The sequence below is a fragment of the Chelonoidis abingdonii genome, chromosome 11 (genome assembly GCF_003597395.2).
Source record: "Chelonoidis abingdonii isolate Lonesome George chromosome 11, CheloAbing_2.0, whole genome shotgun sequence".
NCBI classification, from domain to species: Eukaryota; Metazoa; Chordata; order Testudines; family Testudinidae; genus Chelonoidis; species Chelonoidis abingdonii.
This window is the reverse complement of record NC_133779.1, coordinates 45635585-45661411: the sequence shown is the minus strand read 5'-3', so window position 1 is coordinate 45661411 and position 25827 is coordinate 45635585. Positions and strand designations below refer to the sequence as shown.

The 25827-nt window shown below is 55.9% G+C and overlaps 5 protein-coding genes across 5 annotated transcripts in view; all 5 read right to left on the bottom strand.

Annotated features, from left to right (window-relative positions):
- Positions 1-25827, bottom strand: part of ILF2 (interleukin enhancer binding factor 2) — a 270325-nt gene that overhangs the window by 117237 nt on the left and 127261 nt on the right. The gene's annotated exons all lie outside the window — the stretch shown is intronic.
- Positions 7260-10144, bottom strand: S100A6 (S100 calcium binding protein A6). The gene is made up of 3 exons (XM_032793622.2): positions 10049-10144; positions 8553-8714; positions 7260-7480 (listed from the first exon to the last, which is right to left on the bottom strand). Exons 2-3 carry the CDS (start codon positions 8688-8690, stop codon positions 7337-7339), a joined length of 282 nt encoding a protein of 93 aa, XP_032649513.1. The 5' UTR covers positions 8691-8714; positions 10049-10144; the 3' UTR covers positions 7260-7336.
- LOC116832748 (protein S100-A5-like) lies at positions 10993-12056 on the bottom strand. Its single transcript, XM_032793732.2, has 2 exons — positions 11905-12056; positions 10993-11275 (listed from the first exon to the last, which is right to left on the bottom strand). The coding sequence occupies exons 1-2, from the start codon at positions 12040-12042 to the stop codon at positions 11132-11134; spliced, it is 282 nt and encodes a 93-aa protein (XP_032649623.1). The 5' UTR covers positions 12043-12056; the 3' UTR covers positions 10993-11131.
- On the bottom strand, positions 17502-20487 carry LOC116832710 (protein S100-A4-like). The gene is made up of 3 exons (XM_032793624.2): positions 20402-20487; positions 18847-19005; positions 17502-17951 (listed from the first exon to the last, which is right to left on the bottom strand). Exons 2-3 carry the CDS (start codon positions 18988-18990, stop codon positions 17787-17789), a joined length of 309 nt encoding a protein of 102 aa, XP_032649515.1. The 5' UTR covers positions 18991-19005; positions 20402-20487; the 3' UTR covers positions 17502-17786.
- On the bottom strand, positions 21983-23504 carry LOC116832709 (protein S100-A2-like). Its single transcript, XM_032793623.2, has 2 exons — positions 23358-23504; positions 21983-22186 (listed from the first exon to the last, which is right to left on the bottom strand). The coding sequence occupies exons 1-2, from the start codon at positions 23502-23504 to the stop codon at positions 22022-22024; spliced, it is 312 nt and encodes a 103-aa protein (XP_032649514.1). The 3' UTR covers positions 21983-22021.

Here is a 25827-nt window from a genome sequence, read left to right as displayed (position 1 = left end):
GCTGTCTGTAATGTCTGTATCATGTTTGTAGTTGAAATTATTAATAGTTCGGCTGTGTACTGGTCTGTATGTAGAATTGGTGTGGGACTGGTGGTGATACTGGGAGACTGGAGTGTCTAAGGAAATTGCTTGTGTGACTTGCGGTTAGCCAGAGGGGTGACACCGAAGTCTTTTGTCTGGCTGGTTTGGTTTGCCTTAGAGGTGGAAAAACCCCAGCCTTGGGCTGTGACTGCCCTGTTTGAGCAATTGATCCTGATTTGGCACTCTCAGTTGGGTCCCGCCAGAACCACATCGTCACAGGCTCGCTCATAGGTGCCTCCATAGCCCAGGGGGAGGTCAGTGGTGCTGCCCAGGGAGAGCAAAGGGGGCTGGAAGGGAAGCAGAAATGGATCAGATCCTCAGCCTAAATTTTCCCCCTTCTCCATCCCACCCCAGTCCTGCTTCTTTGGGCAGCCGAAAATGACCCCTGTCACAGGGTGGCTGGGCCTCGTCAGGGGAGAGGGGGCCCAGCCCACCTGGGACCAGCCTCACTCACCTCCCCAGGTGGGTCAAATACAGCATGTGTGACCGGCAAGAAGCCACAGCTGGCTTGAGCAAGCCGCTGCAGACGAATGCTGCAGAGAGCAAAGGGGACGTCTACACTGCGAAAACCCCCTGCAGGACAGGGCGACACATTCGGGCTCACGCAGGGCCAGCTTTAGGCCTATTCCACCAATTCCCCCGAATCGGGCCCGGCGCCTACGAGGGCCCCGCGTCCAGTGAAAATCCCTTCCCTGGGTAGAGGCGCCTTTTGAATTTTTTCTCACCTGGAGGTGCTGCAGGTCTTCGACGGTACTTCAGCAACGGGTCCTTCACTCGCTCCAGCTCTTCAGCTGCTCTTTGGCGGCAGGTCCTTCAGTGCCGCCAAAGACCTGGAGCGAGTGAAGGACCCGCCACCGAAGACTCGGAGCATCACCCAGTGAGTTCAAGCCCCACGTGTTTTTTTTCAGACATCCCTGCCAGGGCCCCATCGAAACTGTTCGAATTGGGTCCCGCACTTCCTAAAGCTGGCCCTGGGCTCACGCTACGGCAGTGAAAATAGCCCCGGAGACATTCCTGCTCGAGCTGGAGCCTGGCTGTCAAACCCGGCCGGGGCTCGGATCTCGGAGCCTGAGCCCCGGTGCAAACAGAAACATCTGCACAGCTATTTTTAGCGCTGTAGCATGAACCCTGCACGGCTCTGAGCCTCACTGCTGCAGGGCGGGAGGGCTTGGATGATAGCCCAGCTCCAGGAAGGAGGGCCAGGGCTCCTGGTTCAATGGTGTGAGAGAACTATTCGAACCGTGGAACTGGTGCTTGAAGAGGCCTGGAAGATGTGTTTGTAGGGCCTAAATACATTGGATCCTCATTCCAAAGGGGAATGTTTTAAAATGAGACAGGCTGGGTGGAGTTTTGGAAGATTCCCCACAAGCAAGGGGAAACTGAGGCAGGGCACTGCAGTGCCACCCCAGGCCACAAAGGGGTGCTCAGGAGGCAGCTGATCATTTACAGCCCCTCTGTCTCCTTCCCGCTTACCCCTTCCAAGGAGGTATAGACCATCATCCATCCACTCCTGGGCCTTGTCTACACTAGGGAATTAGCCAGCACCCAGCACTTGACACGCATTGACTCCTTTGGGGGTTTCAGGACCTTGCTGCTTCTAAAAACAATGAGCCCTTAGTTAGCTCCTTTATCTCCCTTCGTTAGGCGATCCCCCGGGTACTTTGCTTCTCTCCCCACTGAGGTGCCAGGATCCAGAGGTCACCTCCTTCCACCTCCAATGGGTCTTAATTATTTTTCCCGGCTGGTGGCACCTGGGTTGGCCCCACCAACGCACCCTGCATCGCTGCAGCCTATTTACGTGAGTGGCGCATTAGGACACTGGCGACCGCTCCCTGGAGAGGCTGCGGAAGCAAAGCCCAGAGCTGCCCTGCCGCATGGAACCAAGGGAGAATCATCTACCCTGCCCACTAGGGACATGGAGCCCTCCGGCTTCTGGGACGCTGTCGGGGCCTCTTTTGGTTGCCCAGAAGCCATGCAGCCACCCTGCAGACACGCAGGGTTCAGAGGGATGTGCCGTCCCAACACAGGGTGCTACCTGGAGCGAAGAAACCAGTCCCGACATAGGCCCTAACACACAAGAGCGTGTGGATCTCCATCGACCTGGTACACGCCAAGGACACGCCGTCCATAGCTTTGCTGCCATCTCGTGGCCTGTCCCGTAAACACACCCCACTGCTAAGGCAGCCCACTCCCCACGCGTGCCTGTAAACCAGGGATCGCAACCTTTCAGAAGTGCTGTGCCGAGTCTTCATTTATTCACTCTGATTTACGGTTTCGCGTGCCAATCACACGTTACCGTTTTTAGAAGGTCTCTTTCTATCAGTCTATAATGTATAACTAAACTATTGTTGTATGGAAAGTAAATAAGGCTTTTAAAATGTTTAAGAAGCTTCATTTAAAATTAAATTAAAGTGCAGAGCCCCCCGGAACGATGGCCAGGACCCGGGCAGTGTGAGTGCCACTGAAAATCCGCTCGCGTGCCGCCTTCGGCCCACGTGCCATAGCTCCGTCTCATGTCTGCCACCTGGGGGCACTTCAGGTTGTTGCTCTTCTTTAAATGCTGCAATAGGCCAGGTTCAATGGATTTCAATAGTTCAGCTGCTTTTTACACACAGGCCAGGCTGTACGATCCCCTATGCAGCTGTGCACTGCCTGCAGCATGGAATCCCTCTCCCTCCAGCAAGCATGTCTCCCCCAAAGCTTGTCTTCCTCTGAGCCTGCCGTTCCTGACTCCTGGCTGTGTTGAGGGAGCTGATTTCTCACAGATAAACAAGGTATTGCAGGTGGTGAGGAGATGGAAGGATGGCTGATGGGTGTATACGGACAGAGAGAGATTGCAGGGGGAAGGAAGGATAGACGGATGGATAGACAGATAAGGATCTAGGCGGACGGATGGGTAATTTGTTTACAATAGTGACAACCCCAAACATTTAAAATAATGAATGAGGCACCCAAACTATCACACTGGCTTCTAAACCATGAGATTTTAAAAAACAACTTGGGGAGGTGGGGGGGGGGGTCTTTGGATTTTGAGCTTTCAGGTGCATTTGGATCCTGTTTTCAGGCTTTTCTCTGAAACAATAAGGACTAGAAACCTCTTTCTTTTTAATGAAAGCTGATGTTCTCATGTAATTAGGCCTGCCATTTCTGTGGCTCTGAACTCTGGGCACTGAGGAAGACAGAAGAACAGAGCAGGAATACAGTGGAAATGAAAACGTTAAGATGGATGTTTGGAGTTACAAGGCTGGACCATGTTCAGAACAAAAGAATCAAGGGAAGGGGGAAGGTGGCCCCAATTATAGAAAAGCTCCAGGAATCCAGGCTTCGATGGTCTGGATCTGTGAAAAGAAGGGTGGAAGAACGTATAGGAAACAGGTTGTTACACTTAGAAGCAGAGGGCAAGAGAAGAGTTGGAAGACTCAAAACTAGATGGGTGGATGTCATACAAAAAAATGTGATTAACTACAGAATTAACGAGGGACCACTTCAAGACCACCTGGAATGGCAAAGAAAGGCTGCAAGACCCACTCCCATATAGTTGGGACTAAAGTTAGAAGAAGACAGTTCTCATGTAATCACAGGACTCCGGGAGCTGCTGATTTAAAATAAAAATACCAAAACACAAAACTTGGCAACAATGTAACAGTTTATGGGCTGCTGGTTGGAGGTTAGCAGAGTGACTTCACCAGATCCTCAGTGGCAGCCTAGCTCTATCTCTCTGGCCCAGAGGTGCTCGTTACTGTTTGGGACAAATCTGTTTAAGAGGGCCAGCTGCCAGCCGGGGTAAGTCAGTGGGGCAGCTCCATTGACCTCAGCTGAGGATCTAGCCCAGAGCACTGTGTGTGCATCACCTAAACGCCCTAGTTATCCCGCTGGCCTGCGTTCGCCCCAGTGTGTTTCATGCATTCCTGCTCTGGTTCGCTGTTTAAGCAGCAGAGGCCTGACCATGCTGCTTTTCCCTGCACGTGGTGCGTGTACGTGAACAGTGAGATGTGTCTCCGCTGGCCGATTTCACAGAACAAACAAACCCTGGTGTGTGCTGAACGCGTCACTCTGGGACCTCTGACCTCAGCTGGCTGGTTGGTAACGTTGAGTGCCTGGAACCCCTGGCTCTGGTGTCACCGAAGGAGGCTTCCTGCTGGAACAACATTTGGGTCACTGCTGAAGCCCTAACTGTGCAAAATGAGCTGTGAGAGAGGCTGAGAACCTGCTTGAGGGGTTCCGGGGATCATTTAGCAGGGCCAATATCCTCCTGAGTAGGGCAGTCCTGGAGGAATGAGTGTGTGGCTTTCGTTGCTATGCGGCGTGTCTGAGCGCTGCGACGCTGGCCTTCTCCTAACCCATCCTGCGCTGTTTGCACGGCTTGGCACGCAGGCTGGTTTGCATGGCAGCCGGGTTTCACGCAGCGACCTTTAGAATTCGCCACCCCAATAGAGCTGCCTTGATTTACCCCAGCAGTTTAGCGGTTACTTTTGCAATCTTTGCTCTAGTGTCTTTTGTCTGATAACTATTCATTTAGCAACTAAAACCTGAATACCACAAACACGCTCATTCCGGCCAGCCCACGACGGCAAAGGCTAGCCCCTCGGCTGCTGCACTGACTTCAGCAGAGCAGAGGTCCAGGCCCAAAGAGCTTCCGGGCAGCCCCTGTGGTGGTAAAATTAACTTCTAGGGGGCAATTGAGCAAGTGCATCCCTGCAAAAGTTGGACACCCATCTCTGTAGTGAGCCAGTTTGTCCTGCAGGTGCCGCTGCTGAGTTCTGTTAGCTACACCAGTGGCTCCTACCTTCCCAAAATACTGTCCCCCTTTCAGGAGTCTGATTGGTCCTGCGCACCCCCAGGTTTCTTCTCACTTCAGAACGACTTGCTTACAAAATCAGACCTAAAATGACAGAAGTCTCACAGCCGCCAATACCGGCAAATGGCTGCCTATTGACCATATAATTATCAAATAAATCGACTGGACTATAACTTCTACTCACATGTCAGTGTATTGAGCAGTCTGAACAAGTCACTGTCTGGATGAAATTTTAGTCGGTCCTGACTTCACTAGCACTTTTCACGTAGCCTGTTGTAAAACCAGGCATGTATCTAACTGAAGTGACATCTCCCCTGGAAGGCCTCTGCGTGCCCCAGGGGTCACAGGTGCTGGAACTAGGGGGGCTGCTGCACCCCTGGCTGGAAGTGGTTTCCATCATATGCTGAGTTTACAGTTTGGTTCAATGGTTCTCAGCTCCCCCACTGTACAAATTGTCCCAATGCCCCTGCCAGGGGTACGTGTACCCCCGATTGAGACCCCCTGCTCTACAGTGCCCCGAGCACAAGCTTTCCAAGCAGACAGCTGCCCTGTGAAATCAGAGTCGTTAATTACCCATGCTTAACTCTCCCCCTTCCTGAGAAGGGGAGCAGCGCAGCGAGGGCAGGCCAGGGCCACAGGCCTCCTGGGCTTTAAGCCTGGCTCTGCCCCTTGCTCCAGTCTCTGTATCTCCATTTTCTTTTCCACCACCCGACATCTGTCTTGTTCACGACACTGGAAGGGATTGGCTCACACTCTGGGTGTGCACACACCTCAGCAGGCAGGACCAGGCCCTGATTTTAGCTGGGGCCTGTCGGTTCTCCTGCCGTACAAACAAGAACCATCTGTCTCACTAGCAGGAAGCGCTTCCTTGCTGCACAGCCCTAATATCCCTCTTGGTAACGGCTCCTCTGCCCTGGGGCGAGTGACGCTACACTGGGACCACATCTCTCCCTCTGCGACATTGGCTCTCTGCCCAGTACAAAACACTCCAGCCCAGCCAGGATAAATACACAGCCCTAGGGGTCACTCTGGATTGGCCCAGAGGGCTACAGTGTGGGAGGGTCCGGGGGGGGGGGCATATTACTCACTAGCTGATGGGGGTGGCTGGAGGCAGATCAATAGCTTGTCACTAGACATAACCACCATGTATAACAGTATCAGGTGTAGCCGGTCAGCGCAGCATTCCAGAGAGGAAGGAGTCCTTTGTCTGACGAGCCCACTGGGGCCAAACACTATCAGAGCGACACCCATGTCTGCCCAGGAGGGACCGCATCCTGCACAGTCAGGATCATAGAGTCAAGGAGGCTCAGGGCCCCTTTAAAGGAAGGTTTGTCAGCAGCACCTGCTGGCTTTTCTTGCCCTGGGATCTCTTGCTGGCTGTAGGACTCCTGCTCAGACCATGAATAGCTCTTCCCATCACCTGACGCGCTGATGAGGCCCCAGCTGCGTGAGCTGAGCCATGCCTCACAGGTATTGCCATGGTGACACACCTGCAGCCCCACCCACTCCCACAGCTCCCCTGAGCGCTGACACGGCTGTGGTGGCACTCCCCTGAGTGCCCACATCCTCCCCTAATGTTACAGGAACTGGGGATCCTGGTGGTTAGAAACCAGGCTCAGCCACCAGCTTCCTATTTCATCTCTCCGCATGGGCAGAGCATGCCAGGACATCTAGCTAGCCACAGCCCGGTGGGGCAGAGTGCTTAGGGAGCCCTGGGGCTCTCAGAGGCTCCAGTCTCCTCCATATCCCAGTGGGGTGGCTGCTGAGGGCAGGGCCAATCCGGGTGGCGAGGCAGACAGCTGGGTCAGCATCTCCCTGCAATTCTTTGCTAAAAGGGCTGGACAACTCTGCGTGACCCACCCCACACAGTCCCCCGCATCTCACAGGCCCAGCTGTGGACAACAGCTCGCTCGGAGGCTCAGGACTTGTGAGCCGGGGTGTGAATCTAGCCTGCCACAGTCAGAGTGTCCATGTGCACCCTGCTGATGTGCTTGTATAGTTTGTTAGAGTGTCTGACCTCGTCCTCGCTGATGTGGGACTCGCTCACAGGGCATTAAACTGTAACATGCCAGCAGGGTGCCCAGGAGTCTGCACCAGGCCCGCACGGGGTAGATTCCCCCCTTCCCCCCCAGTCTAGAGACAAGCCCTCTCTCTCTCCCCCAGCTTGGTGCGTGTGATACTCAGACCCTCCCAGACAGGTGAAGTGCTGCAGCGTCTCCCTGGTGCTCATCCCCCGCTCCTGACTTTCCGCCCTCACCCATTAAACTGACCCCTTGTGGAAATGGTTCATCCTAGCCCCACCTGGAGCCCAGCTCCTGAAACCCTCCCAAAACCAATGACGTTTATTGAACTTTACAAAAACAGGCCTCATCAACAGCAGCAATGTACAAAACAACGTTTTATTGGATACGCAGTGACTCCTCGGGGCGCATTCCCCAGCATGCTGCTTCGTCCCGTCTACTTCTTATAGCTCACCAAAGCCTCGTTGTAAATCATGGCCAGGGCCCCTAGGAAAGTGACGTATTCCTGGAAGTTGACTTCCTGGTCCTTGTTCCGGTCCAGGTCCTCCATGAGCCCAACAATTTCAGCATCCTTCAGTTTCTAGAGCCAGAGGAAAGCAGAGAAGCCATTCACAGCCCAGGGAGGGGACAGTCAAGGTTCCAAGTGCACTGGTTGGGGGGGGTACATTGGTGCAAGGTTTAACATTTCCCAGAAGCCTCCTTTCCCAGCCCACAATTGCTGCTATGAGAGGAGATATTTTGGTGGTTGGGTTTAGCCTGCTGGGAGAGGTGGGAGAAGGGAGGGGGCTGGTGGCCCCTGCTATACAAGAAGTCCGCCTAGACGATCTGGTGGCTGTTCCCGCCTTCCATTCTATGACTATGTGAGGTCCCAAGTCACCGTGTTAGTTTTGTCATGTCATTTTTTCTTGTGCAAAGTGCAAGAGACACCCGAACAGCCCAGCACACGCTGGGTGTTGCCAAGCAGAGAGCCTGAGAGCCCCCTGATCCTGGGGGCAGTTACATAAGGCTCCTAGGGGACACTCTGCCAGCTGGGAATTGCTGGAGTGCAGCGGCACTCTGGCCAAACACACCCCCTTCACCCTGCTTGTTCCCCAAGCGAGTGACACAGGAGCAAACTACACTAGATCTACCCCCACGCTCGGGGAATTCTTAGCTGAGGAGATTTGCCACCTTTGTAGCCGTCTGTGATGCACAGGGGCTGGAACAAGAGGCAGCTCTGGCCACAGGCTGCAATATTTCTGCATTCACAAAGAGCCGCAAAGATCTCCAGGAGGGGCTGTAGGCAAGGGCTCTGGAGTGGGACTTGGGGTTGCAGGTTCTGGTCCCAGCTCTGACTTTCTGCAGCCTCTTGCCATCCTACACTTGGTCTAGTTAGGCTGTGAGCGTTTCAGGGCAGGGGCTCTCGTTTGTACAGCCCCTAACACAGAGCCCCAACCCTGCCCTGGGCCTCTGTGCACTAACGTAATGCAAACAACCCTAACGTGTCTCCTTCACTCACAGCAGAGCCAGCAGCAGTCAACAGGGAGCTGGCTGGGGTCACTACGTGCTTACAACGATAAGAACCGAGAATGGACTTTTCTGGGGGCTGATTTTCACCAAGTCCAACTTGCAAAGCCTCAAACACCCATGACCCCATCTCCAGCCACACTCACCGCCCCGAGGGTCAGCTCCTTCTGGATTAGTTCCTTCAGCTCCCTCTTGCTCAGTGTGTTCTTGTCCCCTTCCTTTCCCGAGTACTTGTGGAAAACGGCGACCAAGAGCCCGATGGCCTGGTCCAGAGGACATGCCATCTCTGCAGGGCTGGGTGGGTAGATCTGAGGGGTCAACACAGTCAGTGAGCAAGGCCAGGACACGGAACCACCAGAACTGGAAGAGCAAAGCCAGCCCCAGAATCCCTGCCCTGGGGGGAGAGAGAAGCTGGCAAGCCCAAGGAGCTGGGAAGTTTGGGGAACTCCCCCTAACTCAGCCCTGGAGGACTTTGCTCTGTGAGCCACTCCCATCCAGGGAGGCCCCAGGTGCCTGGAGTGCTTTCACCTGGCCTCCCGCCCAGCACCTCTCAGGAGAGGCACAAAAATGTGGCATTCCCAGAAAAATGGGGGAGAGGAGTTTCTGTCTGTCTCAGGGCCCCAGGGAGGGAGCCAACAGACAGTGGGCCTGGAGGAAGGGACCTGCACAGAGTGAATGGCCAGATTGAGGGATTGGCTCAAATTTACATGGACCTTGGGCTTGGCCCACTAGACACTGGTCAGCGGACAGACTCCTGAGCACGTGGGCATTGGGTGAGGCAGCCGCCCCCTTCCTGCTGCTGGGTGAGCCCCAGGGGTGAGCTCGGCCCAGAGCCCCGGGGGGGGGGGGGGGCGGGTCAGAGGAAGAGGAAAGGCCATAGGTGACCAGTCCCCAGGATGAGGGGCTCCGTGGCATGGCCAGAGAGACCAAAGGAGGGCGACCAAGGGGCAAATTTGGTCTCAGGTCTGTGTCCTTCCTTCTGTACGGGCCAAACCTGCCCCACCCGTCTGCCCCCAGCTCCATCACTCCAGAGGGGAGTAAGCAGCGGGGGCAGAGGGGATTCAGACAGCCCCCCTCCTCCCCCACCCACCAGCCTCTTTCCATGCAAAGGGGGGTGGGACCCCGGTTGTACAGCGAGTCTAGGTATAAAGTGGGGGGGGTGTCCAGTGTTTCCACGCTCCCGCCCTCCCACCCCCTCGTTTCCGCAAGGAGTCGCCAAACCCTGCGCACTGGGCTGTGACCCAAGTGACTTGGCCGCAGACAGAGGCACCCCGCCCCGCTCGGAGGTTTCCTCCCCTGCGCCGAGCCGGGCCGGGGGGCGCAGACCTCGCGCAAGAGGCGCGCAAACCCCGCGCAGATCCCGGGCGCGGCTGCTTCTTTGCTTGCGAGGCCCCGGCGCGGCGCGGAGCGGAGCAGAGCCGGGCTCGGGCTGCCCGCAGCTGCGGACCGTGTGAACGCGGATCGGGGAAGCCCCAGGCAAAGTGGCGGCTGCACAACCCGGGGGGCTGCGGGGGCCCCGAGCTCAGGGGAACGGACCCGGACCCCGGGGTCAGCTGCGTGGAGGGGAGGGGAGGGGAGGGGAGGGCAGCCCCGCGCCCCCCGCCGGAGCCGGGCCAGGAGGAGAGGAACGAACCGGACTCACCCAAGACCACAGAGCGGGCTGCGGATCCGAAGGAGGCGCGGGGTGGGGTGAGGGAGCCGCCCGCGGGCTGCCGTTATATAGCGAAGCGGAGCCCAGCCCAGCCCACCGCCCCGGAGATAGGGGTGGGTGTGGCTTGGGGAGGCCACGCCCCCTGCCTCGTAGCCCCGCCCACTCATGTGGGTGCTTCCAAGAGTCCCTGTCCTGGGCCTGGGGCCGCCTCCCTGTTCCCACCCTCATCCAGCTCCCCGCCCCCAGCTTAGCCCAGCTCTGCTGCAGCAGGCGGGTGCCGGGGTGGGTGAGGAAGGCCAGGTGCAATCAGCAATGCTGGCGGGTTCCCCCGGGCCGGGAGCCAGGGGCACCAGCGAGCCAGGATAGCACCGGGGCGGGGGCTGCCCTCCGTGACCCACAGGACCCCGATGAAGAGTGGTGGGAACTCCCCCAGACACACACACACACACACACACACACACCCCGACCCCAGAGCGCCGCCCATCCGGCCGCAGGACTGTCATCTCCCAGCCCAGCTCCCTCCTGGGACCCTGGAAACCAGCCAAGGCCCAGGGTGTGTTGTTACAGGTGCCCATGGGGGCCGTGACTGAAGTCAGGGCCCCACCCACATCCTCACAGGGATCCATGGGAGTCAGGCACCTAAATAACTTGAGGCTCTGGGCCATTGCACCAGGGGCTGCAGAGACGCAGAGAGCCAGCCCCTGCCCCCGGACAGACTGCAAGCTAGATGGCTAGATCGACGTGCATGGGGAATGGCTGGACAGACAGGCGAAGAGAAAAGAGGTCTATCTGGCACGAAAAACAACAAGGAGTCCGGTGGCACCTTAAAGACTAACAGATTTATTTGGGCATAAGTTTTCGTGGGTAAAAAATCCCACTTCTTCAGCTGCAACCTGGCACGACATATTCTAGCCTGGACAGATGGCACAGCAGGGTGGATGGAAGGACAGCTGGACAGCAGGAAACACATAACACTGGGAGAACTGTGGACAAAACGCTTTTTATTGAAAGCAGCTGGACAGTATCCAGAGCCAGGGGCTCTGGGGCCCGGTCTCAGCCCCTACTGCCCTCCAGCTACTTGCTCTGTCCCCGGAAGAAGTCGTTGTAGGCCATACACAAGGTGGACAGGAAAACCGAGTATTCCTTGAAGTCGATTTCCTGGTCGCTGTTCCGGTCTAGGCTTTTCATGAGCTGCTCAATGCCGCCCTCTTTCAGCCTCTGCAGCAAAGGGCGAGAGAAGCCAAACGGACTAGATGAAACCTGCAGGGATCTGCACTGGCGCTAGGGACTGATTTTTCTTTCCCTTTATTGTAATCTGGCTCGTTAATGATGCAGTGAACCCTGGAGCCTCGCTCCTGGGCTGCTGCTAACCATGCCGCAGAACAGAGAGGAGACGTTACTGTTACTTTCCCTGCCGGTCGGGCAGCTGCTAAATGGGAACAAAGCTTCCTTGGGAAGAAAACAATCCCCAGGCCTGAAATGAGCACAGTAGGCAAAGATACCAGGCCAAATCCAGCCCTGGGGAAGGCATCCGGCCCCCAGACACAGGGACAGAGGATCTCCGAATCAGACCCCGTGTGTCTGATTTCACAAGATCAAACTGACCACTTGGTTGGGCCAAAAACCTTGGGGGGAAACTTTGAAAAATGTTTGTATTTTCCCCCTAAATTTCCTGTGGATTTTTTTTTCATGTTTTGGATGGGGAAAAAACCCCAAATTTTCAGTTCTGCAAAAATCTCAAATCTGATCCGTTTGAGGAGAAATCCCAGAGAGTTTGATCTGAACCAAAATGCTCGTTTTGATCCCAAAAATTCCTCAGTCCCCCAAAATGTTTCCGAAGCACTCACCTCCCCCAGGCCCAGCTCATTCTTCACCAGCTCCTTCAGTTCCCTCTTGCTCAGGGTCATCTTGTCACCTTCCTTCCCTGAGTACTTGTGGAAGGTGCAGACTAGGGTTGCCAAGGCCTTTTCCAGAGGTGTTTCCATGGCTCACATCTGCACTCGTCTGAAAGAGAGAGCAGAGCCTGGCAAGGTCTCGCGGCGCTTGCCACGGGAAGAACTGTGCAGACAAGCCCCGTGAGCAAGGAGCAGACAGGGAGTGAAGAGACGGACCCTGCAGCATTAATACTTAGCTTTCCACACAGCACTTTCCAGTTTCAAAGTGCTTTCCAGCCAATCGCTTCGTTCTTCCGGGTGGGACCCACCAAGCTCAGGGCCCCTGGGTCCAAACAGCCCATGTCGCAGGTGGGAGCTGGAGGCCCAGTCAGTGGTTTGCCCCGGGTGACATGCAGCAGAGCCAGGAATCAAACCCTTCTCCCGTGTCCCAGCCCAGTGCCCTGACCACAAGCCCACCCTTCCTCTGATGCTGTTGGGCTGAGGGTGAATGCAGAGCCAGAGCAGTACCAATGCTTCTCCAGCGATTTGCATGTTACAAGTGCTCTGTGGCTAACCTTAGTTACCAGGCACCTGCGCCTGTTATGCTGGGAGATAAGATGATTATTGCTAACAGACCAGGCTTTGGGTCTCCCTAGAGAATTCTCACCCACACCCCAAAGTCCCAGATGCTGGCTGAGGAATGTCACCCCACGTACCCCCAACCAGCCAGATGTGCACACCTGGACCTGTGCATCCAGCCCCTGGAAAGGAGGGTCCCTTAGAGAGCACCTGGGGGCACAGATCGGCATTCACGTCACACTCCCTGTCAGTACCCAGCCCAAGCCGGGGACGCTAATGAATCCCAGTCACGAGCCACCTGCTGCATGTTGCACATATGCTAAGAAGAAGCAGTAAAATGCCACATTGTCCTAATTGACAGACCAGCTGCAAGGAGGGAGGGGGACCAACATCTTTTCTTGGACCAACATCTGTTGGTGAGAGAGACAAGAAGTTGGTCCGGTAAAAGCTGAGACCTCACTAATACCTTGGGACGGACGTGGCTCCACCACCACGGCGTACGCTCCTGTCATCAGACCTCTTCCTTTCTGCCCAGCGCTTGCATCGTCTGCCTGGCTGTGCACGGTACCTGGGTAGAGCATGCGAGCTGCAAGCAGGCTCCGGAAGAAGCTCTGATTCATGGCACGGGGAGCCAGGGTGAAATGGAGCTTGAGTGGCCAACCACATGCTGCATTAGAGGAAGCGGCTGCAAGGTGGTTAAGCCGGTTGCATCCAGTCCCTTCTGGGGCTGCCGGCTGCCTGTGCTGCCATAGGCAAAGCCCAGACCTGCAATAGCAGTTAGCCACAAGGAGTGTGCGGCCGGGCATCTTGGAGCTAAGGCCCTGCCTGGAGATGCAGAGCTGTTCGGTTGACTCACCCGAGCAACCAGAGCAGGCGAGTCTTACTGACTGGGAATTTCAAATGCATTTAAGGGAATTCAGCATCAAATTTTGTTGTTTTCCAATCAAATCTGGGTTCCTAACTCTCTCGGTCCCTGCCCCCTTCCAATGAAAATCCCACCAACTCAGATGTTGCAAATCTCTCCAGGACAGAAGGAACCAAGGGCAGCAGCAAAGATCCTGCAGGGGGAAGCAGCCAAGTTCAGGATGAGTTAACAAGGCAGGAATCTCCAAGAAGGGGGGTGAGTGTGGAGCATATCCAGTGCCTGGGGGAGGGGAATGCCACCGTGCCCACAGCCTTCAAGGCCAACTCGACCTCTGGAAAATGAGCCACAGAGCATCCAGGCAAACAGAAAAATTGCTGCTGTAGCAGGCCAGGAATTCCCCCTGGGAATCTCAACATTGCCGCTACGAGTTTAAAAAAATCCTGGTTCCTCTTGGAAAAGTAGCTTCCCTTAGAGCGGTTGGGAGGGAGAGAGTCCAAAAGGGCCACTGGAACCAGGGTCCCAGGAATGGAGCCAGCAGGGCACCACCGGATGAGGCCAGTGCTGTTACTGAGTGTGCAAAGGAGGGAGACAAGCCACCTTCCCTGGGACCCCCAGATGTTAGTGACGTAACCAGCGCAGCACCATTATCTCCTAGCTCAGGAACCAGAGCTGTGCCTGCACCAGCCTGAAAGCAGGTGAGCTCAGGTGATGTCTAAGCAGCCAGCCATGGGAGAACTGTGCCAACGCCCAGAAGCATCTCAGAGCCTGCATCATCTGGAGCTCAGCCCGCGCATCCTGGAGAAAAACTGCCACAGCTGGAGGGAGGCAGCCTCCTGGCACTGTGACTAACGGGTGGGGTGCACATCTGGAGATAGGGCTGTACAGCTGTGACAGGGATCCCCCAGCACTGGGCCTGCAAGGGAGGGGTGTGCACATCTGGAAAGCAGCATGCACCTCTGGCGAGAGGGCCTTCTAACGCTGTGTGCCAGGGAGGGGCGTGTGCAGCTGCAGAGAGGATCTGCTAAGCCTGGGCATGCTGCCAAAGGCGCTGCACATCTGGCGAGGGGAGGGAGAGCGAACCCACCGAGGCAGGGCTCTGGAGAGTCTGTTTTTCAAAGGCCACAACAGCCAATGTTATAAAACAAAACCAACTTACCAAGCCGAGAGCAAAGGGAAAAGCAGAGAGCCCTGAGCAGGGCAGGCAGCTCCCTTTTATATGCTCTGAGCTCCCCGAGGGAGCCCTGGGTTCTCGCACGCGAGAGGACCAATGGAAGCAGTTCTTGTTGCCAGGATCCCGGTTGCCTATTGCCTCCCTGCCCGCTGCTCTCCAGGTGTTGCTTGGACTCACATCTGAATTCTCCTGCACCTGCTCTTGGGATGGCCCAGGCATGCAGGTCAGATGGGCAGACCCCACACTTGCTGCCCAGGCAAGCCTCTGACTTGTCCCATTCTCAGTTACACCAGTGTCAATCCAGAGTGGCTCCACTCAAGCCAGAGGAGTGACTCCAGATTCACTTAGCAGAAGCCGGTCCCTGGCGTGCAGTGACTCAGGCGAAGCCTCTCACTAACAGCGCTTGGGGGGACGATCCCACCCAGGCCCAAGCGTGGAGCTGCCCATTTATATGGGCACAGGTTGGGTCTAGGGCTAAAGGAAACAACCAGGGCAGTATTGCCCACTTCCTCGGCAGCAGCTGCTGCTTGGCAACTGCGCCTGTGGTGACAGGGGATTTCCTGGTGAGCAGGATGCACAGGCAGGCAGGGGACCTGTTGCTTAGCAGCCGCAGGCTGGGAGCAAGTTTGGGATGAGCTCCAGCGATGAAGGTCGCTGGTCGATGCAAAGGGCTGTGTCAAGAAGGGAAGAGCAGAGAGTGAATTGGAAGGTGAGGGGAGGAAAAAAGGGGGGGGCAATAGCAGATTTGGGGGGCAGGTGCTCAGTGCAGGGTTGAGCTCGGAGAATTTGTGGCCGTTCGATCGCTGGGGAGGAGCAAGACGTGTTGCAGGGGGAAGACCAACTAAAGGGGGGCTTCTGGGGAGGAGGCCATTCCGTCACTCACAGTTCCCGTGGCCTCTCTGTGCTCCCGCCGCACTCAGGCTCAGCCACAGAGTCAGCCCGGGTGATCAGCACCTGGGGGTGAGACGCCTCGGTGCCAGGCCCTGCCCCAGCGGCCGTGTCCTCGCTGGGGCTGCGCTCTCCTGCGTGTGCCGCCAGCCCACCTGGGACCTCGGGGGCCGAATCCCGTGCTAAGCAGAGCCGCTCTGATCCTTTCCCAAGGAATTGTGGGAGAAGTTGTCTGTCCTCCTGGGCGCAGGACAGGGGGACTCGTGGGAAGGTATTGCAGGACTATCAGCAGGCCAGTGGCTTAGCCTGTAGTTGCCACCCTGAGTGGAAGGAGACCCTGGGCTTGGACCCAGCTAGCCAGCTAGGCCAGATTGCAAACACCATGGAAGTGAGGGGACAGGGTGAGAGCTTGGGGTAATTCTGCCGTGAAGACAGACCCTCGGGGCCAGGTTCATTGCTGTCCTGCAGCTGCCATTGTTTGCAGCAGTGGGCATGAGACTGCCAGGTCGGCACAGTGCCTTGCACACCCACTTGTGAGCACTGGTGCAAATGACGGCTAGAGTCACAGGACAATGGTGAGCCCGCCCTGGGTGTGTAATGGGGAGGCGTGGGGGCTCCCAGCCTGTCCTGACTGCGACAGGACTCAAAGTGGTGTCATGTGATCTGGGAGGTGGGCGGATGGCTCTGGATAGAACAATCAAACCTTTGTGCTTGGCGTGCTTTGCAAATGCACAGTAATCATGAGGGGCGTCTGTCCCTGCTGCCTGGCTCAGGCAAGACATGTCTGCACCGCATTGCCAGCTCCTGCAGCCTGACCAGGAGTCTTGTGATTTGGGGCAGAGTTTCTTAAAGACACGAGCTGCTGGAATCATGTGATCACCTGTGAATCCCAGCTTCCACCTACATCACAATCAGGTGTCTAGCCCGCCTGGCTGCAGAGATCAGCTGGAAAGTTGGCTGCTAGCGTCTCTGAGACCAGAAGACAAATAAAGATTCCTGCGTTTATTATTTGTAAAAAGAAATCTGACTTTTAACACTCTGGCTTGGCCGCGCTGCAAGCACTCCTCCCTCCCCCCAGAGCCCTGGGTGCTGAGGCAGGTCAGCCCGTCCCATCAGGCTGGGTGTCCCAGCTCCTGGAGCAGCAGACTCCGAAGGGGGGGGCCTGCATGGGGGCTGATGAGGATTCCATCCCAGGGGAGCCCGGGACAAGACGGCATGTGCCAGGAGGGGCCTCCGTCCCACTGGATCCAGGAAGATCCACAATCCTGGGGCATGGGCATGGGATCTTAACTGGCTTCAGCTGACAGACATCGATTTCCACTTCCTGCCCCCCCCCCTTTCCACAGTGCGCCCTGGGCTGCTGCTTCAGCCTTTGAAGCTGATATGGCTCGGGGTGCTCCAAGAACAGCTGGCCTCACATTGCGCTAGAGCCAGCCCTGGGGAATGCCCCGTGTTCAGCACTATTGCAACCCACTGAAAATGCAGCAAATTCTGGTTTATCCCAGCTGAGTCCACCCCAGTTCGGCCCATCCCTGCCCGTTTGCTGTTCTCTCTGCGCGGCCAAACTCTGAGGTCCTTACTCAGGCGGCACTCCCATCAATCCCAGGGGCATCTCTGCCTGGTACCCACCGGCCACTGGGGTTGTTTGCACCTTCTTGGGGCTTCAGAGCCTGGGCTGCCGCTGCTTATTCCATATGCTGTAAAGTCACTGAGGGCCTGAACTAGGGGGAGAGGCCCATGAATGGCAGTGAGCTTCGGCTCACACCCCGAGTTTAACCCCCCCACACACCAAATATTCCTGAAAAATGAGGGTCTGCGTTTATAATGGGTCACCCAGAGGGTTTTAATCCCAGACCCTTAGCAGAGACCCCTACCACACGAGCTAAAGGAGTAATTCTCTTAGCTGGTAGAAGTAGTAGGTTCTTATCCTCTATGTGCCCCAGGCTCTAGGACCAATAGCTCTTTCTGCTGTTAGCTCAGCAACAGAGGAGAGGGGAAATATATGGGGTTCTGCAGGATTCATGTTTTGTCACTGTTATACATCAGACCAGACCAGACTCAGAGGGCGAGGATCAGCCACGGTTCTATTTTTATTCATCCCTGTGACCCTGGACAATAAAGAATCTGCCCATCAGCATGGTATCTGGGCACCAAGGAAAAACATCTGTTTGCAAAATACACCAGGGACCTTCTTTAAAGCAACCTTTATTGAAAGAACACCAGACTCCTAATGCAGGGGCTATGGGAGGGGACAGGCGCTATCAGCAGGGAACGGCAGGGAGACAACCCAGATATTGCCCCTGGAGCTGAGTTTCTGGGTGTCTGTTCCCTGCTGCCATCCAGGGCCGGGCTTCACGCCTTCCGTGGCATCTTGTCAGGGCAGTCCTGGAAGTCCTCATTGCACATCATGGCGACGCAGGCCAGGAAGGTCGCGTACTCCTGGAAATCCACTTCCTTGTCCCGGTTGCTGTCCAGGTTGTTCATGAGCCTTTGGAAGCTGGCTTCATCCGTTTGTTTCTGCCAAGGGGAGAGGAAGATAAAAAGGGAGCTTTGCATTAAAGAGCTTGGTTCCTGCGCTGGTATCCAGGTGGACAACTCCTCTGACCCAACACAACAGCCTCCCCCTCTGCAGTTCCCATGGCCTGGAGCAGCCTCCCGCCATCCCTCGGCATCAGCAGCTTCTCATTGTGCAGTGCACACTGAGCAGCTTGGGACGCAGACAATCCCACATCCAGCCAAAACTGGGTAGGGTATTTAAAGAGGCAGAACATAAATATCCAAGTTAATCTCTATGGCCCAGCCAGCTAACCCCCCGGCCCTTGGGGCAGGTGCCAGGGAACCTTTAAAACCAACCCCATCTGTGTGGGAAGGACGCTGCCACACCCCCGTAACAATCCCCAGCTCTCTGAGTGCTATGCCAGGGAGGTCAGTATCTTTAGCCCCATTCTACAGACAGGGAAACTGAGGCAAAGACAGGTGAAATGACGCATCCACAGTCTCCAACGGGTTTTGAACCCAGGTCTCCTGAGTCTCACTCCAGTGCTCCATCCACTAGGCTGCACTGTCATCAGTGCATCCCACAAGGAGCCACCCACATGGGCCCAATGGCAGGATCAGGGCCTCCATTTTCCCAGGGTATCTGAGAGATATGGTAGCACACACCCTGGGCCACAGCAGTGGGCCAGGACTGGCAGAGAACATAGCACTGACTGACTTCCCCCGTCTATCTGCTGCATCCCATGAACATCGCAGGCCAGCTCTTCGCCTGGCTGGAGCTTGTGACGTGTCAGGAGCCTGGCCCAGGCTGGTCCCATCCCACCACAGGTTAACGCGCCCCGACCGGATTCCCAGGTCGCTGCTCAGCCCAGCGGGGATGGTCCCAGACTCCCAGTCGAGCCTCCCTTGCCCTTACGCTGATGTAGCTGGGCAGCTCCTTCGTGACCAGCTCCTTGAGCTCAGCCTTGTTGAGCTTGAATTTATCGCCTTCCTTCCCAGAGTACTTGTGGAACGTGGAGACCATCGTGTCCAGAGCCCGCTCCAGGGGCCGGGCCATCATGCACCGCTAGCAAATCTGACAGGTAGACAAGGGATGCTGGTTAGAGGTGGGGCCCACCCCACCGGGGAGCACGAACCAGCCTGGCCAGGGCACAGAAGTTACATTGTAGGACGGAATGACTGAGCTTAGCACGGCCTGCGTGGGTTTACTTGTGCATTGCCAGCGAGGAAAGAGACAATGGGGGAAGGGGCTTCTGTTTTCATAACTGGGAGCCTCCTGGAGCCGGTGGTAAAGGGGTGCAGACAGACAAGGTAGCTAGACACGGGGATCTGTGACCCTGTCGCACAGCGAGAGTCTTGTCTTTCCACTGACTTGGGTACCATGTAGGGCTTCGGCCTGGCCGGGAGGTGTTTATGGCCAATCAGACCTTCAGAAGCCTCATATTAACGATAACCCTCTTCCTGCATTACGCCTCACAGACAAGCACCTGTCAGGAATGGTCCAGATACTACTTAGTCCTGCCACGAGTGCAGGGGATGGGACTAGACGACCTCTCGAGGTCCTTCCAGTCCTACAATCACTTAAACATCACCAGCCTATGCGGTGACCTGAGCACTCAGCCCACAAAGGTGCTGAAAGTGGCTAATTATACGTCCATGCGGGTGGCATCTGCGTCCATCAGCAGCCCAGTGCAATGTCCCACCGGTCCCAGCAGAGAGGGAGTCACGCCCTCCTTCGGCTAGAACTAACTCAGGAGTGGGTCAGCCACTTAGAGGGGCAGCTCCTGATCTCCGTTGCACTGGGCTCGGTCCAAGGTGACTCCACCGACTGTCCCAGGGTCTGCCCCAGAGCGGACTCCATCCTGCATCAGGCCCTGCCAGCCCGGTGACACGCCCCGCGGGCAGGGCACACTGATGTGTCACTCCTTCCTGCCTTCCGATGCCTCCCACCTCCACCGCTCTCCTACTGACAGCACAGGCGGGGCGTTGGCTTCTGGCACTGGTGCCGAATACCAGCCCCGAGGCTAGGAGGGGAAAAACTTGGGGACAGAGGGGTGGCAGCAGGGGATGGAGGAGAAAAGCCCCACTGAGAAGCAGGGACTCTCCAGCCACACCATGTGCCTTGGCTGAGTCCCGCTGCAAGAGTTGATTCCTGGCTTCTGCCTGGAGTGACGGGGATGGTTACTGGCCCTTGCTGGAGCCCACGTAGCACTGTCTAGAGAGGCTCAGCTGCCCCACATCTGCAGCAGAAGAGAGCAGCGCAAGCAGCCAGCTGCAAAATGCAGCCTCTGAAATAAAGTCTGACTGCTCGGGAGCTGCAGAGTTAGCGACTGGCTTTCCCTGCTGACTCACAGAAACCGTTGGCTCTGCTGCCCTCAAAGCCAGACCCCCGCCGATTGCCCAGGGGACCCCCACACATGGTGCCTCAAGGCAGACCTGAAATGCAAACTGCTGGCAGAAAACCAACTTACCCAGGCAGCAAACAGGAAGAAGAGCAAGGGAAGGCCGGGCCAGAGTGAGTCTGAGTGACAGCGCTCAGTATTTATAGCCCTAGCGAGAGCTTCAAGGGACACCCACTCGGGGGGGTTTGAATTAAAAAGAGACCAATGAAAGTGCGAGTCTCTTTGCAGACGGCTGGCAGGAGAACACGGGTACCCCTGGACCATCACCCACCCACCCCGGTCCTTTGATGATGCTTTCCAGCTGTTTGGCAAGGAGGGACTTTCATCCTGGGCTAGGAGAGAGGAAGGCTGCGGGGGTAGGGGAAGTCGTCAGCCACACAGCCATGAAATCCTGATTCCTGGCCTTAGCTAGACCAGGGAGCGGCAGGAGGGGGAAGGAAAATCAGCAGGGCTGGACAAAGGGTGCATGGGGGAATTAAGGAAAATAACATCTTCAAATCCCTTCCCAGTACACTCCGGCTCTGTGTGGTGACAGAGATGTCAGACCTGCGTCACTTTGCAGCTTCGAGCGAAATGCACCTGCCACCTCGCTGCCTAAGCATTTATATAGGCCTCCCTCACCCTAGGGTCAGCATGCCCGGTGCGCCAGGTCTGTCTTCTCGTCCCACTCGTCCCCAGCTAGGAGCCATTTTCCACACTGTCTGTGCTCACATGTTCATTCGGGGGAACCTGGCCAACCACGCACTGAGCAATCACCGCACCCAGGATCGCACCAAGTCTTTATTAATATTTCAAACCAGCCAGTCTGACAGGACAAGCAAAGAAAACCCACCATTAGGAAAAAAAACCCAGAGACGTCTCACCCTGCTGCAAGGGAAGGAATTGGTCCTGACTAAGCAGTTAGCCCTGGACACGTTCCATGCTTAGGGCAGACAATTCTGAATAGGGCAAATATGGCAAAAATACCTCCAGGATTGGAAACATTGGTGCATTTCCGGAGCCCAGCTCATGATATTATTTAACTAAAATGAGATGCAAATTATTCATATTTCATAACTGCAAGGACTGTGCGGTGGAATTCAGGGCTGTGTAACTTAACCCTGCTTGGGAGTTTCTTGGGTTGGAGTGCTGCTGTCCTCTGCTGGGTGCAATCAGCTCAGTTCAACCATGTGTCATAAACCTGTACTGCAGCGTTGCTCAACATTTTCAGGCTGGCAATCTCTCATTCAGTCACAAATGTATGTGACACCCCCCTCCCCAACACACAACACATTAACTATGAAAGCAAGAGTACAACGATGTATCAGTGAAGCCAATGTAACTGATCTGTGTGGCTGTGGATGGACCAGGGCGTGCTGGGAGTTGGGAAAGAAGATTTGCTTTGCTGTAGACTAATACATTTTTCAATGTCTCACGAACCCCCGGTTGCCTTTCATGACCCTCCTCTCCAGGACTGAGAAACAATGCTCTGCTGCTGCTCATTGATGGAAGGTCTCCTTTAGCTCAAGGGAGTGGCTCTGTGTATTTGAGGCAGGTAGACGTGAGTTCAATCCTTGACACACCATGACCTTTCCCAGTGCGAGGTTCCCAAGTAGCTGCACAGTTGCTGCCAGACCTATAATTTTGCTCTCCTGCTTTGGATTCATGCCCTGCACAAAACCAGCTACCTGTGCCCCAGCAGGGGTGGGTTTATTGTTCACGGGGCAGAACCACAGGGGAGTCCAAGAAAAACTCGTGGCATAAGGTGCACGCCACCGCCACGAAGCGAATGTACTCCCGGAAGTCAACTTCCCTGTCTCTGTTAGCGTCCAGGATGCTCAGCAGTTCCTCAAAGGCACCTTCCTTCACTTGTACCTAGGGGCAAGAGTGAAGATGAGTAACGGGGCAGGTGAAACCCCCTCAGGAGACTTTCAAACTCGGTGACGGCCAGACGGGACAGACCTCCTAGTGGTTAGAACAGTAGGCTAGGGTTCAGGAGACCCGCCTTCAAGTCCTGTCTTTGCCACCAATTCTGTAAGGGACCCTGGGTAAACCGATCCGAGCTTTACTCCCCAGGGGTAATAAGGGACCAATAATTAGTCTGTTTAGGTTGCAAGCTCTTCGGGACAGGAACTGCCTCTCCCTATGCATTTGTAAAGTGCTGGTTCACTGGGCCTGGATCACACGCGGGGCCACTCAGTGCTACCAGAACCTACGTAATAATAAGCTTAGGAAGAAATGTCCATCCCGAGCGCGTTGTGGAAATTCGACACCTTTCCCTGCTCACTGTCACAGGCAGTTACCGTTCCTCTGCCCTGCGATGAAATGCTGGTCCCCCACCACCACCCCGGTTTTCACAGGCCCAGCCAGATTCGGAAGGGGCTGATCTTGTCCTGCAAACTTGGCTCATGAGACACTGAAATCGGACCAAACTATCCTCAGAGCTGGTGTAACCCCGGGTGACAGCCCAGCACCGGCGCATGGTCGCTGGGCAGCATTTGTACAGCAACGCACGGGGTCTGCTTCCAGTCCAAGCCAGAACCAGGGGAGCAGGTGTAAATCGTCATGTCCCAGTCCAGAGGCTGGTCCCCATAGAGGATAACAGCCTACTACTGTCATCTGCTACCAGGGTCACTCTTCTTGCTCAAGTGGCAGAGGGTCCAGGCTTTGGGTTGGAAACCCGGGGCTCAGGAGGAGCTGGTGGGGATTCGTGCATGTGACACGGAAAGATACGTTGAAAACAAATGAAAAAAAGTCAAGAGGCAGCTTGGACTAGTGGATAGGGAACTAGGCTCTTTCCCGGCTCTGGCACTGACTTGCTGGGTGACCTTGGTCACCTCACTTCCCCTCTCGATACCTGTTTCCCATCCCACCCTGGGTCTATCAGACTGAGCTCCAGGACTGTCTCTCCTGCTGGGTCTGTGCAACTGAGGCCTCTAGGTGCTGGGAATTATTGTCATTCATAGTTTGTAACTTGTTCAGGGTGGAGACTGCTCTCGTCTCATCCCAATGGCTCCGTTCCAGCTTCCTCCACAAGCTTACTCACATCTCCCAGGCTGGGCAGCTCCTTCTCCAGCAGCTCCTTCAGCTCCCCTCTGCTGAGCGTGAATCTGTCGCCTTCCTGTTTGGAATAGCGCTGGAAAGTGCAAACCAGCACAGCCAGCGCCTGCTGCAGGGTCTGCGGAGCTGCCATGGCTGACGCCAGGAGGGGCTGAAAGGCAGGAGCAGAGCAGGTGGGTTAGCAGAGACCAAACCCCCACTGGGGAGACAGAGAACGTGGGGGGCCCTTTGGGTGAGGCGTGTAGAGGAACCGACCCGGGGAGCCAGGTGTCCAGTTTTCGAATGGAACACCCGGTCGAAAAGGGACTCTGTCAGTGCCGGTCAGCACCGTCGACCAGGCCATTAAAAGTCCAGTTGGCGTCACTGCAGAGCTAAGGTAGGATAGTCCCTACCTGTCCTGGCTCTGCGCTGCATCCCGGAAGCAGTCAGCAGGCCCGACTCCTAGGCGGGGAGGCCACATGGCTCCATGCACTGCTTCCACCCCGAGCACCATTTCCGCACTCCCATTGGCCAGGAACTGTGGCCAATGGGAGCTGCAGGGGCGGTGCCTGTGGGCAAGAACAGTGTGCAGAGCTGCCTGCCATACCTCTACCTAGGAGCCGGGCCTGCTGGCCGCTTCAAGGGCATAGAGCGGAGTCAGGAGAGGCAGAAACCCCCAGCCCGGCCTACCAGTTCTGAGGTCAATCCATCTCTCTTTGTGGAGTCTAGAGGGGAACCCAACATTGGCCTTTGAATGGAAACCCAGCAGCAAGCTCAGCTCTGAGGTAGCTCAGACGGGCCGGCGTGGTTCCAGAGTCCACTGCAGCCTTCCCCTTGATTTCAACAGGCTTTGCACCAGGCCCTGGAGTACACAGAAACACAGGAGAGGTGCCATGTTCTGCAGCTGATGCATCCACTGGGGGATAGTCTTGGGACAGAGGCCCAAAACCCAACACACACGCATACACAAAGAAATTTCTGCTGGGAATATCGAGCCGCGTCCAGCCACTGGGTCCCGCACTGGCTGCAAAACCAAACCTGGTAGCCCAGGAGATGCCTTGTTTTGGAAAGGGATTTGAATTGTGCAGAGTTGAACCACAGCGGCATGTTTCCTTCCCCTCCGCACACCCACACACTGAGTCACTCTGGCCTGTGGCAGGCAGCGCCTGCTTTTCCGCCAGCTCCTCCAGCGTCCCTGCTCTGGCCCGCCCAGCTTGGAGGAGGCAAACGAGCTGAGCTGTGAAGGGCTGGGGCTGGGGGTGTCCTCCAGGGAAAGGCCCCTGAGGTAGCTTTGTACAGTTTGGTGATCAGTAGAAAACGTTAGAGAGAGAGAGAGAGACGTTGTGGATAGATAGATAGATAGATAGATAGATAGATAGATAGATAGATAGATAGATAGATAGAGGGAGGGGGTGTCCGGGGATAGATAGATAGATAGATAGATAGAGGGGGTGTGTGGGGATGGCTAGATAGATAGATAGATAGATAGATAGATAGATAGATAGATAGATAGATAGAGGGGGTGTCTGGGAACAGACAGATAGATACATAGAGGGGGTGTCTGGGAACAGATAGATAGATAGAGGGGGTGTCTGGGGATGGATAGATAGATAGATAGATAGAGGGGGTGTCTGGGAACAGACAGATAGATACATAGAGGGGGTGTCTGGGACAGATAGATAGATAGATAGATAAAGGGGGTGTCTGGGGACAGATAGATAAATAGATAGATAGAGGGGGTGTCTGGGAACAGACAGATAGATACATAGAGGGGGTGTCTGGGACAGATAGATAGATAGATAGATAAAGGGGGTGTCTGGGGACAGATAGATAAATAGATAGATAGAGGGGGTGTCTGGGAACAGACAGATAGATACATAGAGGGGGTGTCTGGGACAGATAGATAGATAGATAGATAGAGGGGGTGTCTGGGGATGGATAGATAGATAGATAGTCTTCATGGTGAGGATGGCCAAGCAGTGTTGGGCCAAGGCCAGGAAAGTTTCCTGGCTGCTCCAGAGGGGACATGGGTTTATGGGGTCCTGCAGGATTGAGGGCCCCTATTGCGAGTTCTCTCCTCCTGTGCAGAAAGCCAGACCCCAGCCCTCCCCAGGCAGGTGGATAAACACCCGCCCTGGCAGGGCAAAGGCAGGAAAGTGCCCAGCTCGAGGAAGCCGCCAGCTGGTTGCGCTGAGCAGCCGGGGGAAGGGCAGAGGTCACGGGAGACGGGATGGATGCAGCGGGGCTCAAAGGGGTGACGCCGGCCACAGACCCAACCCTGCTCTTTCCAAAGCTCTTCTCATCTGCCCATCCCTGGGCGTTAAAATACATCGTTTCCAGAGTGGTCCCGGGCCAGACCAGGCGGTGGTTTGGCAGGGCGGCTGCTGAGTAAATCCCCATTTGCCTTGAAAATGATGCGGCAGGCGCTGGGAGCCAGCCAGAGAGACGGACCAAGCGACCAGCCAAAGGCACATTGC